This window comes from Dryobates pubescens, chromosome 12 (genome assembly GCF_014839835.1).
Source record: "Dryobates pubescens isolate bDryPub1 chromosome 12, bDryPub1.pri, whole genome shotgun sequence".
Taxonomy (NCBI): domain Eukaryota; kingdom Metazoa; phylum Chordata; class Aves; order Piciformes; family Picidae; genus Dryobates; species Dryobates pubescens.
In genome coordinates, this window is record NC_071623.1 from 14,535,367 (window position 1) to 14,561,578 (window position 26,212).

Below are 26,212 nucleotides of genomic sequence, written 5' to 3' on the forward strand. Positions count from 1 at the left end.
AAGTTCACTCAGTGTTAATGATGCAAACCATCTTGTTTAATGCATTGATGCTGCCCAACATATTATTGCTTTGGCCTGCAGAACAGGGCACTTTTACTGCCTCTCTTTTAAGAAACAAGACATTACCATTATTTAATTTTTATTACACAAGTTTTACAAAAATGCCATCTCAGATCATGAAATTTACAGACTAACTAACACCAAATGAGCTTTCAAAAATCACTGCAGTGTTCCACAGCATTGGCCTAAGACGTCATAGCAAGAATTTTCTGAGCTCTTGTGTTTGGGACAAGTACTGTGATTTATTCCCACTACAATGTCCCTTTTTAACAGGCAAATGCAGTACAGTGCAGTGCAGTGTCACCGCAGCATCACTGCGCTGGAATGTCGTGTTTGTCGACATCAGGGTGTTCTAGACAGAAGCTTTCCAATGAAAGAGACAGCATAGCTTTGGGGACAACCTTTACTGGAACAAAGCTCCTTGTTCAGTGGTGAGTGAAAGTAACTTTTCCAATTCTTTAGAGACTGATGACAGTAAAAACACAGGCTGGAGAAAGCAGCAGCGGCAAGCAGAGCTGCTTCTGGGAAATAATGTCAAAGCTCTCTCATGACTGATACCAACCTGCTGGTGGGGTGTCAGCCTGACTACACAGATCTCAGCAACAGAATTGCCAAAGCATACAGCCCTCTGTTACTACAGTTAAGACAAAGCCCTTGCACCTTTACACAGGAGAAAGAAATGGGAACCAAATTCTTGCATAGTGGCATAGAAATATCGCAGAGGTGCTCTGCTTTACTCTTTGTATTCACGCTGCAGTCCCCCAGCTGCCCCTCACAACAGCAGCACCACCCACACGTTAACTTCCACTAGAAATTTCTTGTTAATTGAGTAGTTCTTCAACTTCAGCAGGTAATTACAAAACCTCTTCAGCACCAGAGCTGCTATGATGTGCTTCAGACCCTTTCTGACCTCACTTATTCCTTTCAGGCAGGTGCCTATGGCATCACAGACTGCTAGCCCTGGCTTGTGTTTCTATCCTATTCCTAATGGATGTAGCAGTTCTTTGGGCTTTGAGTGGTTTATGAGGAGGTAAATATTTTTCATGTGCTCCAAGAACAGACAGTATAGAAATTAAAACAACCAAAAAAGACACTGACTCCTGAAAATGTACCCCAGACACTCTCTGTGACATGATTAGTACCCATAAAAACAGGACACAGTGCCAGTGTAGGAGGGTCCCCAAAAAGTAACTTTCCATCAGCAAGGTCCTTACTGGGGTTTGCTTGGTTGGGTTTTGTTTGTTTGTTTTTTAAAGAAATAGAATAAGCAAAATTTTATCAGAGGAATCAGTATAAAATATCTTTGACTCTTCCCCTATGTAGGTCATACTTTTTTCTCTAGGTTTCTTTTGCTTCTTAGTTTTGTTTTGTTTTGGTTTTGTTTTAGGTGTTCGGGTTTTTTCAATCCCTTTTCCCACTATTCTTATCCATGCCGATAGTTCCAATAACAAAACTGTTTATGCCAAGGCTCTATTTCTTCCTGCATGATACTCAGCTTCTCTTGCACCATTGTGTGAAAAATATTATTGTTTAACATTTCATAGAGGCTTATGAGCGTAATACACTTCAGGCATCACCTTTGTATTTCATTTCAAGCTACTAAAATGTAAACTTCATTCAACCCCATTGAGGTTATCTGGGTTATCCAAAGTCCACACTGGCTAGGAGAGTTCTTTCACAGAACTGATCAGGCAAATCCCTGCATTTTCCACTGTTAAGGCTGCTTCCTCACCCATAGCTTAGAGCCCTTTTGCTCGGTTTCTCTCTTTCAATTTATGAACAGATATTTTTTCTTTTATAAACACAGGGGATTTCCCCAATGATTATTTTAAATCTGACAACAGCTCTCCAATAACCCAATGACAGACAGAAAACCATGGGATAGAAATCAGCTGAACAAGGTTTGGGAGACCACAAGGGAAAATATCCTAAGCAAGCACCAAAACTTACTTACAGAAATTGTTAAATCAGACAAAGATACTGCAAGCTCGACAAGACTTTCTTTGGCTTACAGCTGAAATGCTGATTCCTTCTTTATCCTCCCAAAGGTGTATGGAGCTGCACTGTAGTTTCAAATTCCATGAGGTAAGATGCCATGGGAAAAGGGTCAGTTTCTTATATGGTACATTACTAAAACCATTCTCATTATCTTCCTTAAGTTCACTTTTTGGCCTCCCAGATGTTAACTACTACACTGCCATCCCCTCAGCTCTCAAGCATGCTCTCACAAGTATCAGCACTAAATGAGACCCAGGATGCAGCACAACTGTGTATGAGTAGAACTGGACTGTTTTTCCCAGACATTAAGCCACTAGCTTTGGTCTTTAACAAGAATTAGGAACTGAGGGGTTGTGGAGTCTCCTTCTTTGGAGACTTGCAAGACTCATCTGGATGTGTTCCTGTGTGACCTGAGCTAGATTCTATGGCCCTGCTCTGGCAGGGGGGGTTGGACTCGAAGATCTCCAGAGGTCCCTTCCAACCCCTAACATCCTGTGATCCTGTCAACTAAAATGTGCAAAGCTCTCCACAGTGCAGCTTATGTGATTTTGCAGATTGTCTGTAAAATTTAGCCTGGCATTGCTGAAGGCAAGTTCCTGCTCATAAGACAATAAATTGTTGTGAATGATCTTCTTACCTCTTATGAAAGCTTGTGAGGTAAACAAGTGGGATGGAACAACTTAAACTCTCCACTGGCCTGGAAGGAAACAGTGAATCAATGATTTCACCCCAGTTCCAACCAAATGTTTGTGTTTTCTTGTTCTGAGTTAGTTTCTGTCGTCCACTTCAGTGATGCTCTTGGATACTATTTAACAGAAAAGCCGGGTTGTGGGACAGACAAGTAATCCACAGAGGAGACACCAAAAGCCAACAAAACTCTGCATTTCATTTAACTTTCAGTTCGCGTGTGGGAACATAAACCCAGGGAGGCTGCAGATGACTGTTCGACCACCAGATGGTGCCCGAGGCGCTCACCGTCCAGGGATGCTCATTCAAAACCCCCACCCAAGGCCACTGGCTCATCTTCGCTTTGCTCAAGTCCTTACTGCTGAAGTAATCAAGAAAAGGTGAATAGAAAGTTGAATGAAAATGTAAGAAACAAATAAACTCTTATTCGTATGCATCACACAAACACATCTTAATTTCACTGTGAAATTTCAGCAAAAGACTGGGTTTCTTTCTCCCAAGCTTCCTTCTTCGTTAAAACTACGACCTCAACATATAGAAGCTGTTAACCTTTAATTATGTCAAATGTCCTTACTCTCCCACTGCTTTTAAGGCCCTTAAAATAGCGCATTAAAAATGTGTTTTGATTAAGTTGAATTAATTAAAACATTGTGATTAATGTTAGTTTGAAACTACTAAAATTAAGCAATATCTTCTGCATGGATGACCATCTTCCTCAGAACTCTTACATCAAAATTAGACTCTTACACAGAATTACAGAATGTTAGGGGCTGGAAGGGACCTCAAAAGATCATCCAGTCCAACCCCCCCTGCCAGAGCAGGATCACCTATACCAGATCACACAGGAACACATCCAGGTGGGTCTTGAATGTCTTGAGAGAACGAGACTCCACAAATCCCCTGGGAAGTCTGTTCCAGTGTTTTGTCACCCTCACAGTGAAAAATTTTTGAATCATATTTCCATGGAATTTCCCATGCCTCAACTTCCACCCATAACCCCTTGCCCTGTCTTTGGGCATCACCCAGAAGAGCCTGAAACCATCCTTGTCCCATTATCCTAGCACATCAGGACAAGGGGTGCCCAACTAACTGTTCCACCAGCATGCCAAGGCCAGAAAGCATCACAGAAAAAAGTGTTTTATCTTCTCAGCTTTATTTTAAAAGCTTACATTGAAGTTCCTGTGCATAAATTTTCTGTGAGACCATAAAGCCTAGTACCAAGGGGGATATTGCTCACCCTATGTGCTTCTGGACCTGGTAGCAATAAATGGTACCCAGGACTGGGAATTCTTTCTTTCCCCTAGGATATGACTGGCTTGGTGTTTGCTGCAGCTAGGCAGATATTCTCCAATTAAAGCACCATTTTGGAAATAATGGTTGAGAAAATTACTTCTGCTAGCAACTACACTAGATTTAGCAGTGATACATTGAAACCAAACAACAACACAGCAGTCCAGGACAGCCAAATGGCTGGCTTTCTGACTTGTTTTCCTTGTATTCCCTCTCCTACCACCCATTTCACATGCAATGCTGTTAGTACAGAAAGGGCTCTAGGCAAAGGCAGCATCCAAATACCACATGAGCCAGAGACATTTTTGCACAGCACACTACTGAAAGACCTAGTGAATATTGGTATTTTGCCTACAGCTAGCAGTTTGATTTTGTGACTTCTACTAGCAGGATATGGCCTTATAAAAATTATTTCTGACCTAATGTGCATGTTGTCCCATTTTTCCTTTTTTTTTTATTTGCCCTGAGCAGAATGTCAGAGTGAAATCAGTTTAATAGAATAATTTTACTGTATGTAGATTTTGTCACAAGAATTGTTTACAGGATTACAAAGCTCACTCTCTTCAAAGCACAGCTGGGATCTAAATTAAGCCTAGAGAAAATAGCTCGACCTCTGCCAGGCCTGTAAAGTGATGGTATTATTCTCTTATACTGGGCTTCACTGACATACAGATATACCCCATGGGCAAAGAAAACCAGTGTACAGAGTTAGTGAGACTGTTTCTTAATAAAATATATTGCTTCTAGTTAACATTTCCTCAAAGAAGACTCCAATATGAGAACAGGAAAACAGAAAATAGAAGAGGCAGTTCTCCACATACCATATTTCTATTGTGATTTCAAGAAGAAAAGTGTCAGAGAAGGAATTTAAGACTATCCAAATGCGGAACTCTGATTTCTCTTCTGTTTCTAGAATTACAGTATTGCTAGCACCAAGTGTTCAGAAAAGGAAAAAGGGAAATGTGAATTCTAAAGTCTCAGATATATAATTCCTTTTGCAGATATGAAAAAAAAAAACCCAACCCAAAATGACATGACACTCTTTGGTTGTATCAGGACTGCCAGAGTGAATCCTTTATGGAAAGCTGTGTCAAGATATTCAAAACAAAAGCTGAAATGACTACTAGCAGGAATAGATGTGAGATACAGAGATAGTATCATGTACAAAAGAAACAACTTCTTTGAAACAGTCTTATTCACCCTACTCCCTTCTTTTGCACATCATATTTGTAAGAAATTCTTGATTTAGGTGAAGGGAGAACCTTCTTCCCTGACACACTCCTTTCCCTGCTCTGCACTTCCTGTTCAACTCCACCCTAAAACATCATGCTCTAGCAGTTTGACATCTTGCTTAGTGCTTTGAGCCACCGCCCTTCTCCTCTTATTTCAATGCACATTTTGAGTCTAGACCAAACCTGAAGTGGAGGGAGGGTGAAGGAGGATGACACAGCTCTGTAGCTGCTACTGTGACAAGACAACTCCATGTTTGTTTGATATCCTATGATCACCTTGCTTTGGATCACAAGAATTTTGGTGCAGGAAGCATATTTTCCTAGATAAGTAAAACTTTGTGAAATGACACTAAAATAAAAGTGCACAGTAAATAGCACACTACCCTTGCAAAGTCAAGCATCCAAGAGCCAGTAAATGCCAAAAAAAGTAAGGCAACCCATGTAACATTAATCCAGAACCCATGGGCATATATATTGTGGCATCACTGTCATCTTACAAGGTAGATACTGCTGTTTTAATATTGATTTGCCTTGCTCATTACATGAACAGGCTGGGCTCCTTGAAAATATCAATCATTCAATACCTTTGCTGTTCAGTGATCCAGGCCTTGTCTCCTGTATGCTCTTCTAATCCTGTTCTACAGGCAGAAAATCCCATAAGAAAACAACTATTTTGATCATACTCTTTGCTACAGTATCCAGGTAATCCCACAAACGTTTATTTTACGCAAGCTGTTATGCAGTGCTGGTTTTGTGATGCACAATACAGTGTAAAGAAGAAGTGAGTATTAATCTGACGTGCTCACAACTTGCCTGGCTGCTGAATTTCAGAGCACTCTACATATGTGGCATAGTTTTTGTATTCAAAGTACAGTTTCCACCTGATAACAGTGGGAGAAGTAGCTGCTCTTCATTTACACAAATCATCTCACAGATAAGTAGACTATTATTGCCTGCTATCTATGAAAAACTGAGTTTAAGTGATTTGCCTAACATCACACACTATCATGTGGCTGATGCAGGGATATAACTTCACTCTCTTAAATACTGTTCAGTTGTTGTACACACACCTTCATTTTACTGCCTACTGTTCCCCAACTCATTCACCAAGTTTACTACACACAGCCTTTTTTTTTTGGTACAGAAATGTTGCTTGGGCAGATTTTCAAAGCATTTCTATAGTTTGTTAGAGTTTCTACCTATACAGCAGAATAGCTCTGGTCAGAAAGCTGTATGGATAGTAACCTTTGTTACGTTCAGGTCATGAATACAGCCTTACCTAGTGGATGTGACACAGTTGCTGTGTTCTGGTAAGGCTGACAAAATAGTCCATAGCACCACTGGATTTTCTGTGAACATAAACACATTGTTTTCTGAGGAATCCAGGATAGAAGTAGGACAATCATAGGATGCTCTCCACAATGAAATGGAGATCTTAAACACCCATGCTACATGGCAATTAACCCTCAAAGCCCAATTTCCTTTATCTCAACATGTAGAGAATCTCATCAAGAATCCCATCAAGCTTAAAAATGGACAAAGACACCAAGAAATACTCGCAACTTCAGTGTTCATGGCGTGATAGAGGAATACTACATGTACACTGAACAGCACTGCACCCAGCTGACTGTTTCCGTTACAAATAAGAATAGCTGAAGGGAGATGTGATGGATGAGAATAGATGAAGTGAGATAGCTGAAGTGAAGCTTGGCTGGAGCACTGCATGTTACTGCAACTGCCCTCCACAACAAACCTTGGGGGAAGTGGGCAGGGATTTTCCAAACACTTCACCTTGGCCCCTCTCTTTTCCCCAGCTTAGTGAACCCAAGCAAGACAGCTTCCCACATAAACACCCAAACCCTAAACAATGTAAACATGCCCAACCCACTGACTCAGATGCTTTTCTTTGCCTTTTAAGGGTGATGTACTGAGGAAAATGACAAACACAAACTTGAAAATTATCTTTATTATTTCAAACCCCACTGACAAAATGGAAACCCCATAACATCCTCCCTTCCCCCTGAAACAAGCCCCATCAAGTACTGGGAGTAGCTCCTCTTTAATATGATTTTTGTCCTCCTCTCTGTGGCTTAGGTACAACAGGTGCACTGCCAGAGAGGCACTGGGGAATGCCCAGCACTACAAGCACTGAGAGAAAGGACCTATGCCTACGGCCGAGGCTTCACACCCAGCGAAGCCCTCCCTGCACAGGTGCGAAGAGAGAGGAGCAGGCGCTCTTGCTGTCTGAATGGTGCATTTAACTGTCCATCAGAGCTCCTTCCCGCCTAACACTGCGGTCGTACAGCTGAGCGGTGGGAGTGACAAGCCCTCGATCTTTCGCACTCCGATTGGCCGAGTCACCCGTCAATTTACTCCGGGGAGGCTCCACCTCCTCAGTGTTTCCCTCTGAATTTGCGGTACGGAGAGGAAAATGGTGCAGCGATCTCTCACGATCTAATTGGCCAACTGGAAATGCCATTCAAGTTAAGACTCCGCCCCTCAGCGCCACTGCCTCTCAGCTGACCGCTCAGCCCCGTGACAAGGGTGGGGGTGGGCTTCACTGGCGAGTGGCCAGTTTTGCCCGTCACTCATGCAGACTCCTGCCCACCCGCCCCGATCTCACCCTCCGATTTGCTGTGGCGGCTGTCCGTCAGCGCTCCCCAGTGGGCGGAGCAGCCGGGGGGATTCTCTGTCCGACGGTGCGGCCCAGCGTTTCCCCAGCGGCGTCTCGCAGCGCGGTGGGCGGCACGGCGGTGGACATGGGACGGCGTGGCGTGGCTCCCTGGGCCCTGGAGGTGGCGGTGCTGGTGACATCGGCTTGTCTCGCCGGTGAGCAAGTCTCCCTGAGCCAGCATGGGGAGACGCTGGCCTGGTCAGCCGCCGCGGGGGGCGGGGAGGGCTGCGTAGCCGTTGCGGGGAAAAGGGCGGTGAGCCCAGCGGCAACGAGCCGGAGGACGCGAGCCGGAGGAGTGTGGGGCTAGGGTGGTGTTGAGGTCCCTGCGTGGTCGTGAGGGACACGAGCCTTCCGGGGATTACCGGCGAGTGCGCGGCCCTGGGCGGGCGCTGCGGCACCTCGCGCACCCTCAGAGGGCGAGCCTCGCCCGGTCCTAACCCCCTCAGACGGCCCCGGGACTTAGACCATCCCTGGGCAGAGCTCGGGGGTGGGGAGGGGTGTATAGAAATGCGCTTTTTCAGGACTGAGAGAGGTAGGAGCGGCAGCCGCTCGAGGGGCAGCCCTCCCTTCTCCCCCATACCTGGCCCATCTGCTCCGGACACTGTGGAAGGCATCCCTCCCCCTAGCCAAGGGCCCCGTGGAGCCCTTTAGAGCTACACATCGTTTTGATGCTGTGTACAAATTTTCATGTCGTGCTGCTTTCCTGATCGCTGGAGGCTCTCATGCGTTGTGAGTCAGGCTTGTGATCATCACTTAAGGCACCTAGGCCCCGTAAGTAGTTTTCACTTGGTATGTCTAAGTTCTTCTGCATATGCTCACAAAGGCTTTTGAGGGCTGAGGCTCTCCAGCGGTACAACCTTGGCTAGGTAGAAGTTTGTATGTTCTGTAGGTGAGTGGGTAACAGTATGCAGAATTTACTCTTTAGGCTTCATTGATTATGTGACCTGGTGGGGTATTGTGGTCAAGCGATTATAGTGTGTCTGAGGAATAGGCTTGCACTCCAAAGTTCGAATTCAGGTATGATCATTGAGACCTTGAACAAGTCTGGCAAGGCAAACTTCATGGAAAAGGGTAATGCTATAGTTTTACTCTCCTAAATAACGTGTCTGGCTTCTAAGCTTGTGGAAAGCAACATGTGAAATTCTTCAGACTGAGGAAGAAATATTTGTACCAATTTTGCAAATTCCTTCTTAAGCAAATTGATCTGGAAACATTTCTGCCCTTAAATTGAGATTGATACATCCTTACAATTGGTAGCAGGCCATGCAGTGAACACATCAATTTAAACCAAAAAAATGCCTGAATCTCCTCTGTGTACATCTGTACATTTGACCTGTGTCCTTCCTTTGGCTACCCTTCCCCACCCTGTATGGTAATACTTTGTACCTTTAGTATGTTTATCATAACATAGCTGAGATTTACTGTCAACATTGTATGCAGGGTCATGACCTGGGCTTTAAAACAGCATCTTCAAGGTCAGACTGGCTAAGTTAATGTTGGGGAAGATAACTGTGTACCACATGAATTTAATATTACATTATTTTTGTAAATAGCCATTAGTTGTGCAGATGCCCTAGAAAACTATTGTGTATAGCTGCTTGGATTGGTAGCTAGTTTTCAGTGACCGTATGAGTAAATACCTCAGTGTTTTTTAGGTGGTTATCTTATTCATGCAGTCCTGAAGTATGCAGTCAGACTGATTGTATAGCTAGAACTTAGGGGACCTGCAAATATTTATTGCTCTCTCACTTGATTTTTCTCAATTTATGTATCAGATTGGTTTTCTGTTTAAGCACCTACACGGATTGCTCGTGGTGGGGGATATGTCTGAAATTTCACACTGGGCATTTTAGTGCTTATATATGCCAAATAAATGTCAAAGTTTGTTTAGAGAAGTGTTTGTGTACATAGCATTGCAGTTGTGATTATGACTTCATATTTTAAAGCTAGGTTGAAAAAAGCCCATCCCTTGCTTCTGTGGAGTGCTTTCTGACTTAATTACACAGTAAATTACTGTCATCACAATATAGTTTAGAAATAAGATTTTAGTCAGTTTTGCTACTCAAAAGTAACGGGGGAAGAGAGCGAAGCAGGATGCTGAATAAGTTAAAACCCAACATGAAAAGTATTGAAGATTGTGGCTTTGCATAAATAGCTTAAGTCCAGTACTGCATCCAAGGAAGAAAAAGAATTCACAACATCACATGCTTGAGAAGGCAGAGCAGAGACACTGGAGAGGTTCTGCAGAAGCCAGATTGTTCCTGGCAGTGCTCTGTTTAAGCCGGCGCTGACTTTCCTGATCCTCCTGGCTCTGGGTACAGTGGCTCAGGTGGTTGTCTACATGAAAAGAGGTGTCACGCCAAGCAGTCCTGGAAGCAGAGCTGAGCTGGTGCACAGCTGCTTGTGAGCTAGCGGGATTGTGGAGTCTGCCTGGCTTTACAGAGAGTTAGCTTTGTCAAGTCTGAACTGTAACACTCCTCACAACCTGCTAGTGAGTACACAGGAGTGTACTGTGCTGTTGCTTGAAGAATTGTTCTGCTTTTGCTAAATGTGGATTTGTCCATACTTAGTCATTGCTGGACAGAATCCTTACTTGCTGTTCCAGAGCATTGGAACAGCAGGTTTCCACTGCTTGTGTTACATAAAGTGATAGGCATGAGAGGGAGGAAGAAGGAATCAGAGCTCTAAAATGGTCTTTCTGTGTTATGCAAGAGAATGAGTGCAAGAACTCTGACAGCTTTTTATGCTTGTTTTTTAGGTGTATGCGGTGATGAATTTAGTGTCTTACGATCACCTCAGTCGGTTGTTTTTCGAGATGGGAACTGGCCCGTTCCTGGCGAGCGGATCCCGGACATAGCTGCCTTGTCCATGGGCTTTTCTGTTGAAGATGTAGGTTTCAAGTCTTGATTTTTTTTTGTCTTGCTTTTGAAATGCCTCTAAAACTACAGCCCTGCTCACTTAAGACGCAAATCTTCCTGTCATGTGCTGGAATATATACTGTATCATCCTGTTTGTCTTGAGGAATGCATGACTTGTCACAAGTGTGGTTTCCAAGCACAGAGCTCTATCAGTCAGATGAGCAGCAACAGGCTGTGCTAGCTGGCTAGTTTGAATCATCAGCTCTAGAAGGAAGCAAGCAAATCTGTGGAGTCTTTACTGTGATGTTCTTCACTTCCTCAGAGACAGCCACAGGCTGTGTCCTCCCCTTCATGGTCATATACTGAGAATCTCTTGAATCCACTGTCATTTTTTTGTCTAGGAGCTATCTGCAAACCTGCTTTTGGGTACTCTACAAGATTGTGAGAAATGGCTTGGCTACTCAGGTGTTTTGTCAAGTCAGTAAAGTTGGCTGCTGAGCACAGTTAAAAAGAGCAAGTGAAATAGATACTTAGGAAGTATCTAGTAATCGTCCAAACACTTGAAAACCTAGTTTGTGGTAGGTTTTTGAGTATAGCTTTACTGCTGTCTAAAGTGAGGCACGTGAGTAGGAGCCCTTGGATTGATTCCATCTTGCCTACTGAATGTTTTACTGGGCTGCAGCAGGGACAAGTGGCTGTTGAAGCAGCATGTGAAAGCATAGTAGCCAAGCATTTCTAGCAGTGTCTGTGTGCTGCCAGATACTGAAAGCTACAAAGCTGAGATACTCTCACAATGATGGCAAGGGAGGTCAGTTTCTCTTTTTTTCCATGCTGCAGCTGAGCAAGAGGTCTGATAAGTCTCATTTGAATGCCAGTGTGGTTAGCCTGTGCTTCAGACTTTGTCTGAAAATACCTTACTGTAAATTAATTGTCTTTATTTTTGGTCATTAAGCTGGTAACAACCTCTTATGAGTAGTATATTTAAGTATATTTTAATCCTTTTATCATGAAAAAACAGTACATCAGATGCTACTGTGTGCATTGCATGGAAAAACACCCAGCAAAACAGTAGGGTTTGGCCCATTTTGCATTCCTGATTTTTGGCATACTGCTCATCTGGAAGTACATTGTGGTTATCATGGGAGAAAAAGTATTGCAGTATGCATCAAAGCTTGGAATTCAGTTGCTGTGATGGCTCCACAGCATCCCTTACATAATACTGTGAAATAGTATTATTTCAAATTCTGGAAGCAGGAGGGGAAGGATGTGTTTAAATTACTCTCTTCAGTTAAGCCCTGAAATGGAAAGTTATCAGCAATGTCACCAGGGCAGAGCTCACTGTGGAGAGTACTGCATAGCCCAAACAGCCTTTTTGCAGTTTCCATCAGGGCTGTAAGTCAGTTGTAAGTCAAGGCTGTTTATGTTCCTGACAATGCAGTAGATGCACTGTAGAGGAATTAGAATTCTTGCTGTATTATATTGGAGATTCTCAAAACCATTCCTTTCCTGTTAGGATAAAACAACCCCTTTTTTGTCCCTGATAATGCCTTAAAAGTTTTCTGTTTTGTTTCAGGCGATACAGATCATGATGTCAATGACATTTAATTCTAAAATCCAAATGAATTGGTTTCAAGGAATTTAAGTGGCTAGGTCTTTTAGACAAATGGAGAAATCTCTTTGAATTAATTCCCAATAGCTGAGTTTGTATTTTGTGCCTGAATAAACAAGCCAGGTAGCCTTCACTGTGCTCTTACTGATACATAACTGAAGTAAGCTAATAAGGGATCTTTCCATGTTTCTGTGCAAACTTGTACATTTTGGATTAGTAGGCTGTTGGAGTGATGGGCACTGCCATCCCTTTTCCCCTCATGTTTCTTTCTGCCACTGAAAAGGTCAAGGTATTAGTGTTCTGATGTTCTTAAACCTCTTCCTGTGTTTTCTGAAAGGTTTTGTTTTGATTTTGTGGTGATTTGATTTTTGTTTTTAAATTCAGCCTTCACTTACTACCTACAAACTATGATACTCCCAATTTAATGACGAGAAATAGCTCTTAATGTATCCAATCTGTATAATGCCTTCTCAGCATAGACTTTGTTATGAAGTTACTGGCAGGTTTTGAAGCTGGCAGTTTCTTCATGGTTAACTTGAGACAATGTTATTCAAGATGAAAATGCTCTAGTGTTAACTTACTGCTTTATAATAGGAACTTTCCTGGCCTGGGCTTGCAGTGGGTGATCTGTTTCACAGACCTCGAGCTACCGTGCTGGTAACAGTGAAAGGAGTAGACAAGCTGACGCTGCCTATGAAGGGGGTTTCTTACCCTATTGAGAATGTAAGTATCCACATTTGGAGCTGTTGTGTGATTTCTGTGACTCTTGTGAGCCAATGAGAATCACATGGCTCTCTATTCTAGTCCTTCATGTTCATTTATACCTTACTTCACTTGAGTTCACATACTACCCCTCTAGAATGATGGATCAGGCTGTAAAGATAAAGAATACAGTCAGACTCCTGTACAAGGTGAGCGGCCCTTTAAGATCACTCAGTGACTCCTGTGTTGAGTTTGGTGACTTGTTTGAACAAAGCATGTTCTTGAAAGGTGCCTGATTTTGATATGTTCATACCAAAAGGCAGAGAGTCCACTGCTTCCCAGGTTAAGTTACTGACTTACAGTCAGAATTATTAACTTTCTTGCTTCAGCTGAGTGTGTCATAGCATTTTGTATGATGTTTAGAAAAACTAGTAGTTTTATTAGCTTGCCAGTAAATGTATTGTGTGAAGATTTCTTGTCTTTGTAGTGGTTCTTTTCTTTGTGCTTCAGCAGTTAGTCTTTCCACTGGCACATTTTAAGTCATGAGAGTTCAGGAGTTCATAACTTTACATTTGCACTAAGATGGAGTTCTCCTTTTATATTGCTTCTGTATTTGATGGTCTTCCTTTACTGATTGACAAGGCAGTACTCTTAGCTTAAGTAAGCCTCTTAATTTCACCCTTGTGGCCCCTTGGACTTCTTAAAAATATATTGTCTGCCATATCTACAAGTAAATTGATTATTCATAGATACACAGCTGATGTTTTCTTTTGCACATTGGCTCCTGTTAGTTGTCATTATCACTTTGGAAGTGTTTGTACTCTTTTGATTGAAGAGATGTTGTCCTATTTTTCCAATTTCTGTAGTTTAAGCAGATTATCTCCTTTTATATCATGAAGCCCTATTCTAGCCCATGATTGAACTTGGCTTTGTCTTGCAGGCTGTTCCTTTCAGTCTTGACAGTGTTGCAAATGCCATTCATACTTTGTTCTCTGAGGAAACTCCTGTGGTCTTGCAGCTGGCCCCCAGTGAGGAAGTGAGTATTGCTTCAGTTCTGATTTCACATGTTCTAAGTGCCTAGGGAGCAAGCGATTGATGATGTAAAGTATTTTGTGTTGGAGAGAGATTTCAAGTGTGATTGATTATTAACATGTGACTGAGAGAACTGAAAACTAACCTCTGTTGTTGTCAAACAATGGTTATTCCTGCAGAGAGTGTACATGGTGGGCAAGGCAAACTCTGTGTTTGAAGACCTCTCTGTCACACTACGCCAGCTGCGAAACCGCTTATTTCAGGACAACTCCATTCTCAGCTCCCTTCCTCTCAACTCCCTCAGCAGAAACAATGAGGTAAAAAACTCAATCAGTAGGAATATTTAGTGGTTTTTTTTTTCTTGTCTTAGCTTCTGCTTCATTGTTGGATTTTTTTGTTTGTTTGTTTCCCCCCACACCTCTTGGTTTATTTAGAAGTGCCTGCTTTAACTTAACTGAATTCTTAGAAGTAAGTTGGACTTTGGGTGAGTGTTGAAAATGAAGTAACTTTAGTGAAAGACTAATTTCTTTGCAGGGTGTTCTGATGCCATAACAGACATAACCTGTTAAAAAATACTGAGACTTGGAACAAAGTTAGACTTCCCTAACTTATGGTTTCATCAAAGAAAATACCTGTCTCTTTCTTCCTTGCCTCTTCCTCCAGGTTGACTTGCTTTTCCTGTCAGAACTACAAGTCCTACATGATATTGCAAGCCTGGTAAGATTTGATTGTAGTTTTAATTTTTTTGGTAAACATTTTCCCTATCTTCTAGTTAAGTTGGCAAAAAATTCAATAAGAAATATGGCTGTGGAAAGTGAAGCTGGATTAGTCACAGCAAAAAGATGCTATGAAATGTGTTTTTAAAGTAACTTGCGTATCATTTCATTTCTTTCTGCCTTCAATGGTGTGCCAAAGCTGTCTCGACACAAGCACTTAGCCAAAGATCATTCTCCAGACCTGTATTCCCTGGAACTGGCTGGTTTGGAAGAGGTTGCAAAACGATATGGGGAAGACTCTCAGCAGTTCAAGGATGCTTCCCAGATTCTTGTAGACTCTTTGCAAAAGGTATACTTTCTGCTTAATGAATAAAACTCAGAGGGTTACTAAGGAATTAATATTTTTGTGTCAACTACAAGGGAGTTAGTGCATTGACTGTCTTCTGCTTTGAATTGTCACTTCATTAGTGATGGCTTGACTTGGGTTTGTTTGGTTTCTAAAATGCAGTTGTTCACTTACAAAACTGATTGTTACAATTAGTCACTGTGGAAAGTGTTGACATGGTTCTATGATGTGTTAAATATCTTGTGTAAAGAAGCAGGATTGTATTGAAAAAATACCAACATGACTCAAGATGTTTTTCCTAAATAACTATATTGCATTTAAAACCACCAATAAGGCCAACAAAAACTGGCTCAGACTGGTGGAAATCTTTATTCCACAGTACAGTGGTTAGTTCTGTCTTGCCCACAAAGCTGTATAAATCTAAACTCCCAAGCCTCTAAACTAACTGCTGTTCATCTGTTATTGTCCATAAGAAAGTAATTCTTTAGTAGGTGTTCACAGAATCACAGAATGTTAGGGGCTGGGAGGGACCTCAAAAGATAATCCAGTCCAACTTTCCTGCCAGGGCAGGATCACCTAGACCAGATCACACAGGAACACACCTAGGCAGGTCTTGAATATCTCCAGAGAGGGAGACTCCACAACCTCTCTGGGCAGCCTGTTCCAGTGCTCTTGTCACCCTCACAGTGAAAAAGTTTTTCCTTATGTTCACGTGGAACCTCCTGTACACTCAATGCCCCTTGTCCTATCATTGGACATCACTGAGAAGAGCCTGGCTCCATCCTACTGACACTCACCCTTTGCAGAGTTTTTAAACACGAATGAGGTCACCCCTTAGTCTCCTTCTCTCCAAGCTAAATAGCCCCAGCTCCCTCAGTCTCTCCTCATAAGGAAGATGTTTCAACTCCCTTAATCATTTTTGTGGCTCTGTGCTGGACTCTCTCAAGCAGGTCCCTGAGGTCCTTCTTGAACTGAGGGGCCCAGAACTGGACACAGTATTCCAGATGTGGCCTCACGAGGGCTGAGCAGAGTGGGAGGAAAACGTCTCTTGACCTCCTCACCATAGCCCTTCTAATCCACCTCAGAATGGCATTGGCCTTTTGGCCACAAGAGCACATTGCTGGCTCATGGTCAACCTTCCATCCACTGGGGCCCCTAGTCTTACGTAATCATGAGGTAAAATCTTTATTATGACCAGTCTCTTGAGAATTGGAAAAGTATGTTGGAAAAATGTAAAAGCCAGAATTTGCTAAGACAAATTAGTGGTTTCTCTAAACCAATCCTCTTTGGAGGTAAGCAAATAAAGTACCAGACATACTACTCTTTGGACCAGATTGCAATATTCAGGTTCATGATTTACTTAGTGTTTTGTTGAAACCGATAGACATACAGTTAGGAAACAAACTAGTAATTAGGCCTTGATTAGGCCCTCTCTAAGAGGGGTGAAAGAATGAATTTCAGCCCAGAAAGCAGTCATCATCTGCTGCAGTCTGAACAGTCGTCAAAGGGTTTTAAAGAGATGTTGTAAACCAGGTGAAAGTTGGCACTCAGTGGAATTCTGAAATAATGTAAACTTTCCTTAAACTTCTTACTCCTGAAGCTGACATCTCACAGTTTAGTACATCTTGCTAACAAAGCTCTCCTTGATGCAGCCTAGATTTTAAATCAAATCACTTTTGGTTTTCCAGTTTGCAGACGAGATGTTCAATCTGTACAACGGGAATGCAGTAGTAGAAGTGGTGGCTGTCAAGGCATTTAATTCTCCCCTCATGAGGAAGAGTCGCTCCATCCTCCAGTCTTCACAGGTAGTAGATGTGCAATTTATTGACAGTGATCCACTGTGCATCACTACTTTGCTTGAGCATAACCTTTTTTAAGGACTAGAATGCTGACTGCTCTGTAAGCATGGATGTGAAGAGGTCAGCTTACTTGTCTTGATCTTCACTCCATCGTGTAGTAATAGTGGTTGAAGAATGCCTCTGGAGGTCATCTTTTCCAATCTGCTGCTCAAGGCAGGATTAATTTAGGAGTTTTATCAGGCTGCTCAGGGTCTTGTTCAGCCAAGTCCTTGAAAAGGCTATGGCTGGAAGTCCCAGAGCCTCACTGTACAGCCTCATCCAAAGCCTTCACCGCGTTCACTGTGAAGGCTTTTTCCACTTACGCCTTGTTAGAATTTGCATTTTTGCCTGTTTCTCCCCAGTGCCTCCCAGGTAGAGAAAAATTTTCTCCTTGGCTATCTGCCTACACTTCAGGTGCAGCCCAGGATGTTGTTGCCCTGTGTCATGGCAGGTGCACGCTCCTGGCTCCTCTTTCACCATGTCCATTAGGACCTTCAGGTCTCTCTCTGCAGAGCTGTTGCCCAGCTGGTCAGCGCACAGCCCATCAATCCCCAGCCTGTGCTGCTGAGTCAGGTTATTCTGTCCTGGGTTGCAGGGCTTTGCAGTCATTCTAGCTGAACTATGTCAGGCTCCTGTCAGCTCATTCCTTTGGATTCCATTCATGTCAGTCACACAATCATTTCTGCATCTTGTGTGCCATTGCCAGAATTGTCTAGATGAAACTGCATCTCTCCTACTCAGATTGCTGAGGTTTCTGAGGTAGTCAGGATGTGTTTTGTATGCAAGCTAACTTTGATGCACACTTTCTATTTTACAGAGTGAAACAGACAATCCATATAACCTTGCCTATCCATATAACTACAACTACTCTGTGATCTTCAACATCATTCTGTGGATGATGATAGGCCTTGCTTTGGCTGTGATAGTTATCTCCTACAACCTCTGGAACATGGATCCTGGCTATGACAGCATTATCTATAGGATGACAAATCAGAAGATAAGAATGGATTGAACTGCACTGTGTTTCAGCGCAAGGAAGCGAGGAAGAGTGAAGCCTCCTTTAAACTGTGTGGAAAACCAATGTCCTAACATGGTTAATTGTGGAATTTTTTAAAAGGTGTATTTATTTCTAAGTATTTTTCCCCCCTTCCCTCTCAAGCCTATTTTAAATGTTAGCAGTAGCACCAGATGGGATTTAGAAAATGAAATCTGCTTGTTTAAAGAAGAAAGAGGAAAAAAAAAACCCCACCCCAACCAGCAATCCCCAAAGTAATTGTTATTAAAGTAACACCATTCCATCTTTTTTTTAATCATGTGACATGAGTTTTGAAATGCCCTGTACTGCCTGTGGCTGTGTGCAAACCAGATAAACCGGAGTGGTGATAGCACCCTGGTGTTTGAGACTTTTACACTGGAAGATTAGAAATCCTAGCTAAGTTGTTGTGTTGTATATTATGAGCCAGCTGTAAATGTTTGATGTAAATATTTATAATGGCTGTATGTAACTTCAGAGAGGATAGTAATTATTCTTTAGTAAAATACTAAGTCTAGAAATATTTCTACGGGACTACGATTCTGGTGGCACCAACGGCATGTTGAGCTCGTGTTGATGGCTCAGGTGGGAGCTGCAGACAAGAAGGAGCCTTTACCTAGAACTTTCAATGCTTTGGGGGTAAATAACACTGGTGTGGCTGGTCTATACAGTGCAGAGTCTATAAATACTGGAGTAGCACCAGCCTGATTGTGGTCAAAAGTCATGTACAGTTGAAAGTTCCTATTATGATGCTTCATATTCCTTCCATTTGTGTGGATGTTACTATTAAAAGAAAAATACAATTCTTTTTGAGGATAAGAGTGGACCAACACTTGATTTAAATATATCTGGATTATAGTCCTGCTTCAACCATTCAATAAAATGAAGAACAGTCTTTCTTGAAGACATTTATTTTTGTGGCATCATAGGTGTAGCTGCTTCTGTTTAGTATTGACTCAGACTAATAGAGTAGGTGCTGGCAGCTTTCTATATATGACAGTGGGCCTGAATCTATAACACTTCAGTTTAAATTGCCTTTCAAAAGTAAATGTTGGAAGATAACCCTGTATTGATTAATTTTCCTAAGCCAAAGAGTGGTTGTAGTTAAAGTGGTTAAGCTCTGTACAGAGTTCTTTTTAAAACCTAGTAACTTTCCAGAAACTCCTTTGCTCTTGTGGTGAAAGGAATTCTTCCAGACTACAGCAGTGTGAGTAGAAAACACTTCTTTTTCATCTTCTTGTCCTCTAATGTGCTTAACTTTCCCTACTGTTACGAACTATTTGTTCTACTTCCAGGAGAGATCTGCTCCTTGAATTAATTTGTCTCAATTTACTGGCAGTGTCGGATTTGCAGGGGTTTAAGTTGCTCATGTCTTGGGGTTATGGGACACCGCTTCATGTGGAATTAAGTAACGTGCTGCAGCTTTGTCCAAGTTCAGGAAATCCAGTTACAAGCATTGAAATTATTTTTAATGGCACTGAAAGTAACTCTGGGTGATGAGGATGGATGGATTGAAAAGAAGAATTGCCCTGCCAGTTTCTCTTGACAAGAATGTTTAATCTGATTATCGAATGTTCTGTTACACACTTGCAGTGTTCTGATGAGAATCAAATCTGTTTGATAAAGCTGCACAACTTTATTATGGAAACAATTAAAATGCAGCTCTGTGATCCTCTTGGATAGGCATAAACTCTAAGGTTTTAAGTAAACCATTACATGATAGTCTGTGTGTTGATTTAGAATGTCTTTGAATGTTTTGAGACATAATTTGGGAGACAGTACTCCAGAACTTCAGCAGAAAGCATGATCTGGGGTAAGAAAGGGGGCAGTAGAATCTTTCCAACTAAACCATACTGTAAGAAAATTACATCTGTGGCAGGAGGAATCTGACCACTGTCAGATTGCAGGGACCACTTTGCAGTGAAAAAATAATACACAAAGGTAAGGCAGAGGTAAATGCTTTTGGAATATTGAGAAGCTTGCATGGGTTTCATCTCTCTTGGACTTAAAGGAGTTGAAATTGAGTAAGCCACTTTATGGGATTCTGCTTGTCCTAAATATTGCTATCAGGTTAACTGATGTTAAAGTTCTCTTCAAAAAAAACAAGGCTGCAGGTAAGTTCTCTGGTATTTCAGATTGGCAATTACTAATTTTCAGTTGTTAAACCTCTTCATATTTCCTTTATCCCTGAAGGAGATGGTTAAGCTCCATTTTTGGGGTGTCACATGAACTTTGCAGCATCTTTGCTGCAAGAAACGGTGAGGACAGTGTGCTGAGGTAGCCCTGTGCACTACTAGAAATAGAGACCCCAGCTCTGCCCCAAGAGTAAAGCTGCTGTAATTCATTTAGACTAAATGGGAAGTGTTACTATGACAGACTTTTCCTGAAGAACCTCTCAGGTTCTGTGGCATGGAAGAACAGTATCTCTAGAGTAAAAATATACTGCTTTGTGATTCTGATGTGCCAGCAGTGTAGTGTCAGAAGGTTTGAGAGCTCTCACTTGCTTTTAGTAGCAGTAAGTAACCAAATGGTAGTTTTGTAGAGAGTGTTTCAGCTTTAAGGAGGTGAAAAAGAAAGAGCAGAGAAGGCATAAAACATGTTACTCATCTTCTAGGACTCCAAGTGCTTTTGCAGAATGAGGCTATATGGGCTCTGCATTCTTCATTTCCAACGGAAACTGGTCATGCTATAGACTTTGAGGATTTGCTTGAACGTCAGCTTCTTAGTGATCTGTATAGGATTCATGCATTCCATGTTTGCTTAATTCAAGATTTAATCAGATTAATAGTGCAGATACTGCTGCTGAGTTCTACAGGAGCTTGTTTAAAGAGTCTATAGTTGTCTTTAATATCTGTGTGCCAAGTATACCTAAGTAGCTATATTGTAGTGGGTCTGAAGTTGGCAGTATAGAGGTTTTTTAAAGGCAGGTCCTGCTGTTGAGATGGTCATCCTATCAGAGAATACACCTGGTTGGAAGAGACCTTCAAGATCACCCAGTCCAACCCTTGACCCAGCACTAAAAGGTCAACCCTGAACCATGTCCCTGAGCACCAGGTTCCACACGCTGCTTAAACACCTCCAGGGATGGTAACTCCGCCATTGCCCTGGGCAGACCATTCCCACATTTGAGAACCCTTTAAGTAAAGGATTATTTTCTAACATCCAGCCTGAACCTCCCCTGGTGCAGCTTCAAACCGTTTCTTCCAGTGCCATTGCTTGCCACCAAGGAGAAGAGGCTGCCCCCTCCTTGCTCCAGCCTCCCTTCAGGTAGTTGTAGAGAGTGATGAGGTCTCCCCTCAGCCTCCTTTTCTGCAGACTCAACAACCCCAGCTCCCTCAGAAGCTCCTCGTCGATTATTCAGGCCCTTCACCAGCCTCGTTGCCCTTCGCTGTCAGTTCTGTACCAGCTGCTTGCTGCTGCTGTCAGCTCTAATTTTACTTTTTAAAGCTAATCTTAGACTAGTTTGAAGGGCATATTTGAATTCTTGTGTTAGTACCACATTTGTTCATTCTCACGGCTGCAAGGCCCCCAGCTGGTGTTGAAGTTGTGAGCACTCTAATGTGTCTGCTATCTTAACAGTCTTAAGCTGTTTGAACTGCTCTAAAGCCACTGCTTTGCCTTGAGCTGGGTAAGCAAGACGTGTTACATTGTACATCAGTACTAGTCCTTACTGCTAATCAATTAGGCAATTACAGTTCTGATCCCTGAGCCAGGAATGTCCTTTTCATGGTTTGAATTCAGTTAATTAGAATGAAAGTGGTGTCAACACCGTTAGACTTGATACTGGCCATTTTCTTTTAGCATCCCAAGGTGATAACTTGTAAATAGTTTTATGTGACATGGCAGAAATCATAGGTTTTATGTACAGTGCTACCAGGAAAGCACTGAAACTGTCACATGAAACTTTGTGAGAGGCAGAAGCTCACAGATTTGTTTCCCAAGAAGGTGGCCCCTGTGAGGCCAAGAAGGGAGGGAAAGGGATTGAAGGGAAATACATTGGGGTATTGGGGTCCTCTCTGCTTAAAGTGAGAAGAACATGGGAGTCCTTATTGAATATTCAGCAGCAAGGAACTTTCAGCCAGGATGGAAAAGATTCAATTCAGTGATGCCTGTGGGACTTAGGCTGTAGCTTGCAGGGAGTGGTGATCTGGTCACCAGTGAATTTTTCTCTGGGGAGCTTGACCTCTGGCAAAAAAATGAGATATATTTGCCTGGGTCTGCTTCAGACCTTAGTTTTATATTGTCCAGTATTTGTATGGGGGAGTACTTACAGCCCAGGTAATCGTGCTTAGGAAGTGCTGACATCTCTGAAAAATACAACTCCCAGTTTGGAAATAAAATTTGAGCATTGCATTGGATATTTGGATGGAAAAGAGAAAAGAAGCCATAAGATAAGGAGATCTTTTAAGAGCTAGTATTCTGCTTTGTCTAGATAATCCCCCAAAGTTGTAGCCAGGCGGATGTTGGTCTCTTCTCCCAGGCAGCCAGTACCAGAACAAGAGGACACAGTCTCGGGCTGTGCCAGGGGAGGTTTAGGTTGGATGTTAGGAAGACGTTCTATACAGAGAGAGTGATTGCCCATTGGAATGGGCTGCCTGGGGAGATGGTGGAGTTGCCATCATTGAAGGTGTTCAGGAGGAGATTTGATGGGGTGCTTGGTGCCATGGGTTAGTTGTTTAGGTGGTGTTGGATTGGTTGATGGGTTGGACACGATGATCTTGAAGGTTTCTTCCAACCTGGTTTATTCTATGTATTCATGATGTTGGCTTGGGCCCACCCCTCCAGCCTGTCAAGGTTCCTCTGGCAATCTTTTTTTTCAGAGGACCCTGGTGGCATTAACTTGCTGTGAATCGTTGGAGGACCTGAAGCATCTCTCAGACCCCTAGTATTTAATGTTAGGGTGACATACAGAGGTCCCAGTTTCATAAAATGGTTTGGGTGGGAAGGGACCTTTAAAGGTCAACTAGTCCCTGCCTCCCTGCAGTCACCAGGGACATCTTCACAGAATCAAACTTTCCAGGCTTCTCTGTGGCAGGCATGGCAACTTTCAAAGTTCTTCCAGCCAACACACTCCTGGTGCAGCACTCGGGCAAGGGATGCCTGAAGCAGGTCTGAAATGTGTGAATGTTAGCTTCAAGTCTGAAGAATTAAAAAAAAATAAGAAAAAGGAAGGGAAAAGGGAAATGAAGAAACCATTTTGAAATGCAAATGTTGAGCAACCTTGCAAGTGTTTACTGGGCTCTATAGGCCAGCCTAAATGGAGGCAATGAGGCTGTTGCCAGAGCCTAGTGTAAGGAAGCAAAAGAGAGAACGCCACAGCAAAGCCATTCTGTGTCTTATGCTGACACAGATTTTTTGAGTACAGTGAAGTGTGTGCTTTGAGCTGAAGTTCACAAGTGTTCTCTAGAAAAACAATAAAATCATTTTATGCTCCACGAGGGGCTGGGGCCTGTCCTGCATATTTTCACTTCTGCAGGCCCTGACCCATATTCTTTAGAATTTTCATCTTTGTAGAGAGGAGAGAGGGGGTCCACATAGAATCAGAAATCAAGCAGGTTGGAAAAGACCTCAGAGATCATCAAGTCCAACCTATTACCCAATACCTAACACCTCATGACAACTAAACCATGGCTTCAAGTGACACATCCAATGCTCTTTTGAACACTTCCAGGGATGGTGACTCCACCACCTCCCTGGGTAGCACATTCCACTGGCCAATTACTCTCTCTGAAGAACTTTCTTCTCACCTTGAGCCTAAACTTCCCCTGGCATAGCTTGAGACTGCATCCTCTTGTTCTGTTGCTGGTTGCCTGGGAGAAGAGACCAACCCCCACCTATCTACAGCCTCCTTTCAGGTAGTAGTAGAGAGCAATAAAAGTCTCCCCTGAGTGTCCTCTTCTCCAGGCTAAACAATCCAAGCTCCTTCAGCCTCTCCTCACAGGGCTTGTGCTTGAGCATACATATGTAAGTATTGCAGGACAGAAAAGGAGACAGCTCAAGGAAGACCCAAGTGGAACTATAGGATTTCAAATCCATCAGACCAAAATGGGAACTGAATGGGAAACCCAGAAGTTTGTTTCGTATTCTGCCTCTAATGCAAGGTGTTGTTGGCAAGTTCTTGGCATGAATGTACATAATGAAAAATTTAGAATGCTTCATAAGGAAAACAAAATTCATGGTTGCACCAAATGTGTTTAGAAAGGTAGCCAAATTCCACTTTAATTATGCTCCACTGCATGGATTTATGATGACAAATTTACATGCCTGTAATCAAGTGAGCATCTGCTTTTCATTAGACAAGAAGGCTAAGATAAATTCATAGTAATTGGGCTGGTACCTTATAGCAACACTGTCAGGTCACTGACTTGAAAGACTTGAGTGCTGCCTACCTACTTACCTTTATTTTAAGTACTGCCTTAAAACATCATGGTCAAAGTACCCAAGGAATTCATAAAACAAGGTTTACTGCAGTACTGTGTAATCAATGGCAGCATATGGAACACATCAGAGCTAAATGCAGTTCTAACTATATTCTACAATAGGTCATCAATCAAAATTGTGACTATGCACAGCACCAGCTTGGAAAGAGAAAAATACCTGTAAGTGATCAGAAAGCTCTCAGCTGCTACTTCTATCATACAGACTATGATGCAGATAAAACAAACAAACAAACAAACACCCATAAAAATAGCTGTATCAATTATTTTCAATTGACTGTCTCAAATGTTTCAGCTACCTGACAGAGCCAGGAGAAGGCATCTAGACTCCACTGCCAGTGCTCCCCATAGCTGAGCTGCTGGAGCATCATCTCTAACTGGAGCAGCCAACCCCCAGAAAGTCATCAGTGCTGCAGATAAGCAAGTTGGTATAACCTAAGCCATGCTGGTGAATGACAGAATCATAGAACATTAGGGGTTAGAAGGGTCTTTGAAAGATCATTGAGTCCAACCTCCCTGCTGGGGCACGATCACCTAGAGTAGGTCACACAGGAGTGCATGTAGGTAGCTTTTGAATGTCTCCAGAGAAGGAGACTCCACAACCTCTTTGGGCAGCCTGTTCCAGTGTTCTGTCACCCTCACAATGAAAAAGTTTTTCCTTATGTTCATGTGGAACCTCCACTGCCTCAGCTTGCACTCATTGCCCCTTGTCCTATCATTGGACATCACTGAGAAGAGCCTGGCTGTGTCCTCCTGACACTCACCCTTCACATATTTATATACACTAATGAGGTCACCCCTTAGTCTCTTCCTTTCCAAGCTGAGGAGCCCCAGCTCCCTCAGTCTCTCCTCATAAGGAAGATGTTTCACTCCCTTAATCATTTTTGTGGCTCTGTGCTGGACTCTTTCAAGCAGTTCCCTGAGGTCCTTCTTGAACTGAGGGGCCCAGAACTGGACACAATATTCCAGATGTGGTCTCACGAGGGCAGAGCAGAGTGGGAGGAGAACCTGTGTCGACCTACTAACCACAGCCCTTCTAATCCACCCCAGGATGCCTCTGGTCTTGTTGGCCACAAGAGCACATGTCACCACCAGGTGTCCCCTGCCAGCCCTGGGCAGATTAAAGTCTATGAAATGTCAGATTCTGGCAATGGAGCACTGATGGTTGAGATGAGGAAGGACGGATAAGGGGGGATTGTGCATAGGGCAGGCACTCTTCCTCAGAGTGGACAAGAAACCCCCTCCAACACAGAGATCTTAGTTTTGAAACACTGAAAATACTCCATCTGAAGGAATACTTCTGTGTCCTTACTGAGTACACAGCAGGGCCAGATAGCAAATAACTAATGTACTAAAGAGATAAAGGGAAAAATATTTATTTTCATTTTCTTCTGGATCCAGGTATGTCCCAAGCAGCAGCCAAGAGGTTGAAAGTGCTCATGTAAACTGAAAACCCACTACCACTTTTAGGAAAAAAATAATATGTGGAACCTCCTATGCTGGAGGATATTTTTCCTGAGAAAAATCAACTCTTCATTTAAAGGAACATTTCACTGTAAGAGCTGCTGTGTAAAACAACAAAAACAAGTGGGGGAAAAAAACCCCAAACAACAAAAAAATACCTCACTTGTGAAAGGTAAAATTAGATTTGTTCCATCAAGTCATCTGTGACAATAGAAGAGTGGAGGAGGAGGAGGAAA

General features: G+C 42.6%; 1 protein-coding gene across 1 annotated transcript; it reads left to right on the forward strand.

Moving 5' to 3' along the window:
* Positions 1–7,931: 7,931 nt before the first annotated feature.
* Positions 7,932–19,783, forward strand: ATP6AP2 (ATPase H+ transporting accessory protein 2). The gene is made up of 9 exons (XM_054166031.1): positions 7,932–8,096; positions 10,700–10,830; positions 13,003–13,131; positions 14,051–14,146; positions 14,322–14,459; positions 14,806–14,859; positions 15,058–15,207; positions 16,893–17,009; positions 17,860–19,783. The coding sequence occupies exons 1-9, from the start codon at positions 8,027–8,029 to the stop codon at positions 18,052–18,054; spliced, it is 1,080 nt and encodes a 359-aa protein (XP_054022006.1). The 5' UTR covers positions 7,932–8,026; the 3' UTR covers positions 18,055–19,783.
* Positions 19,784–26,212: the final 6,429 nt, after the last annotated feature.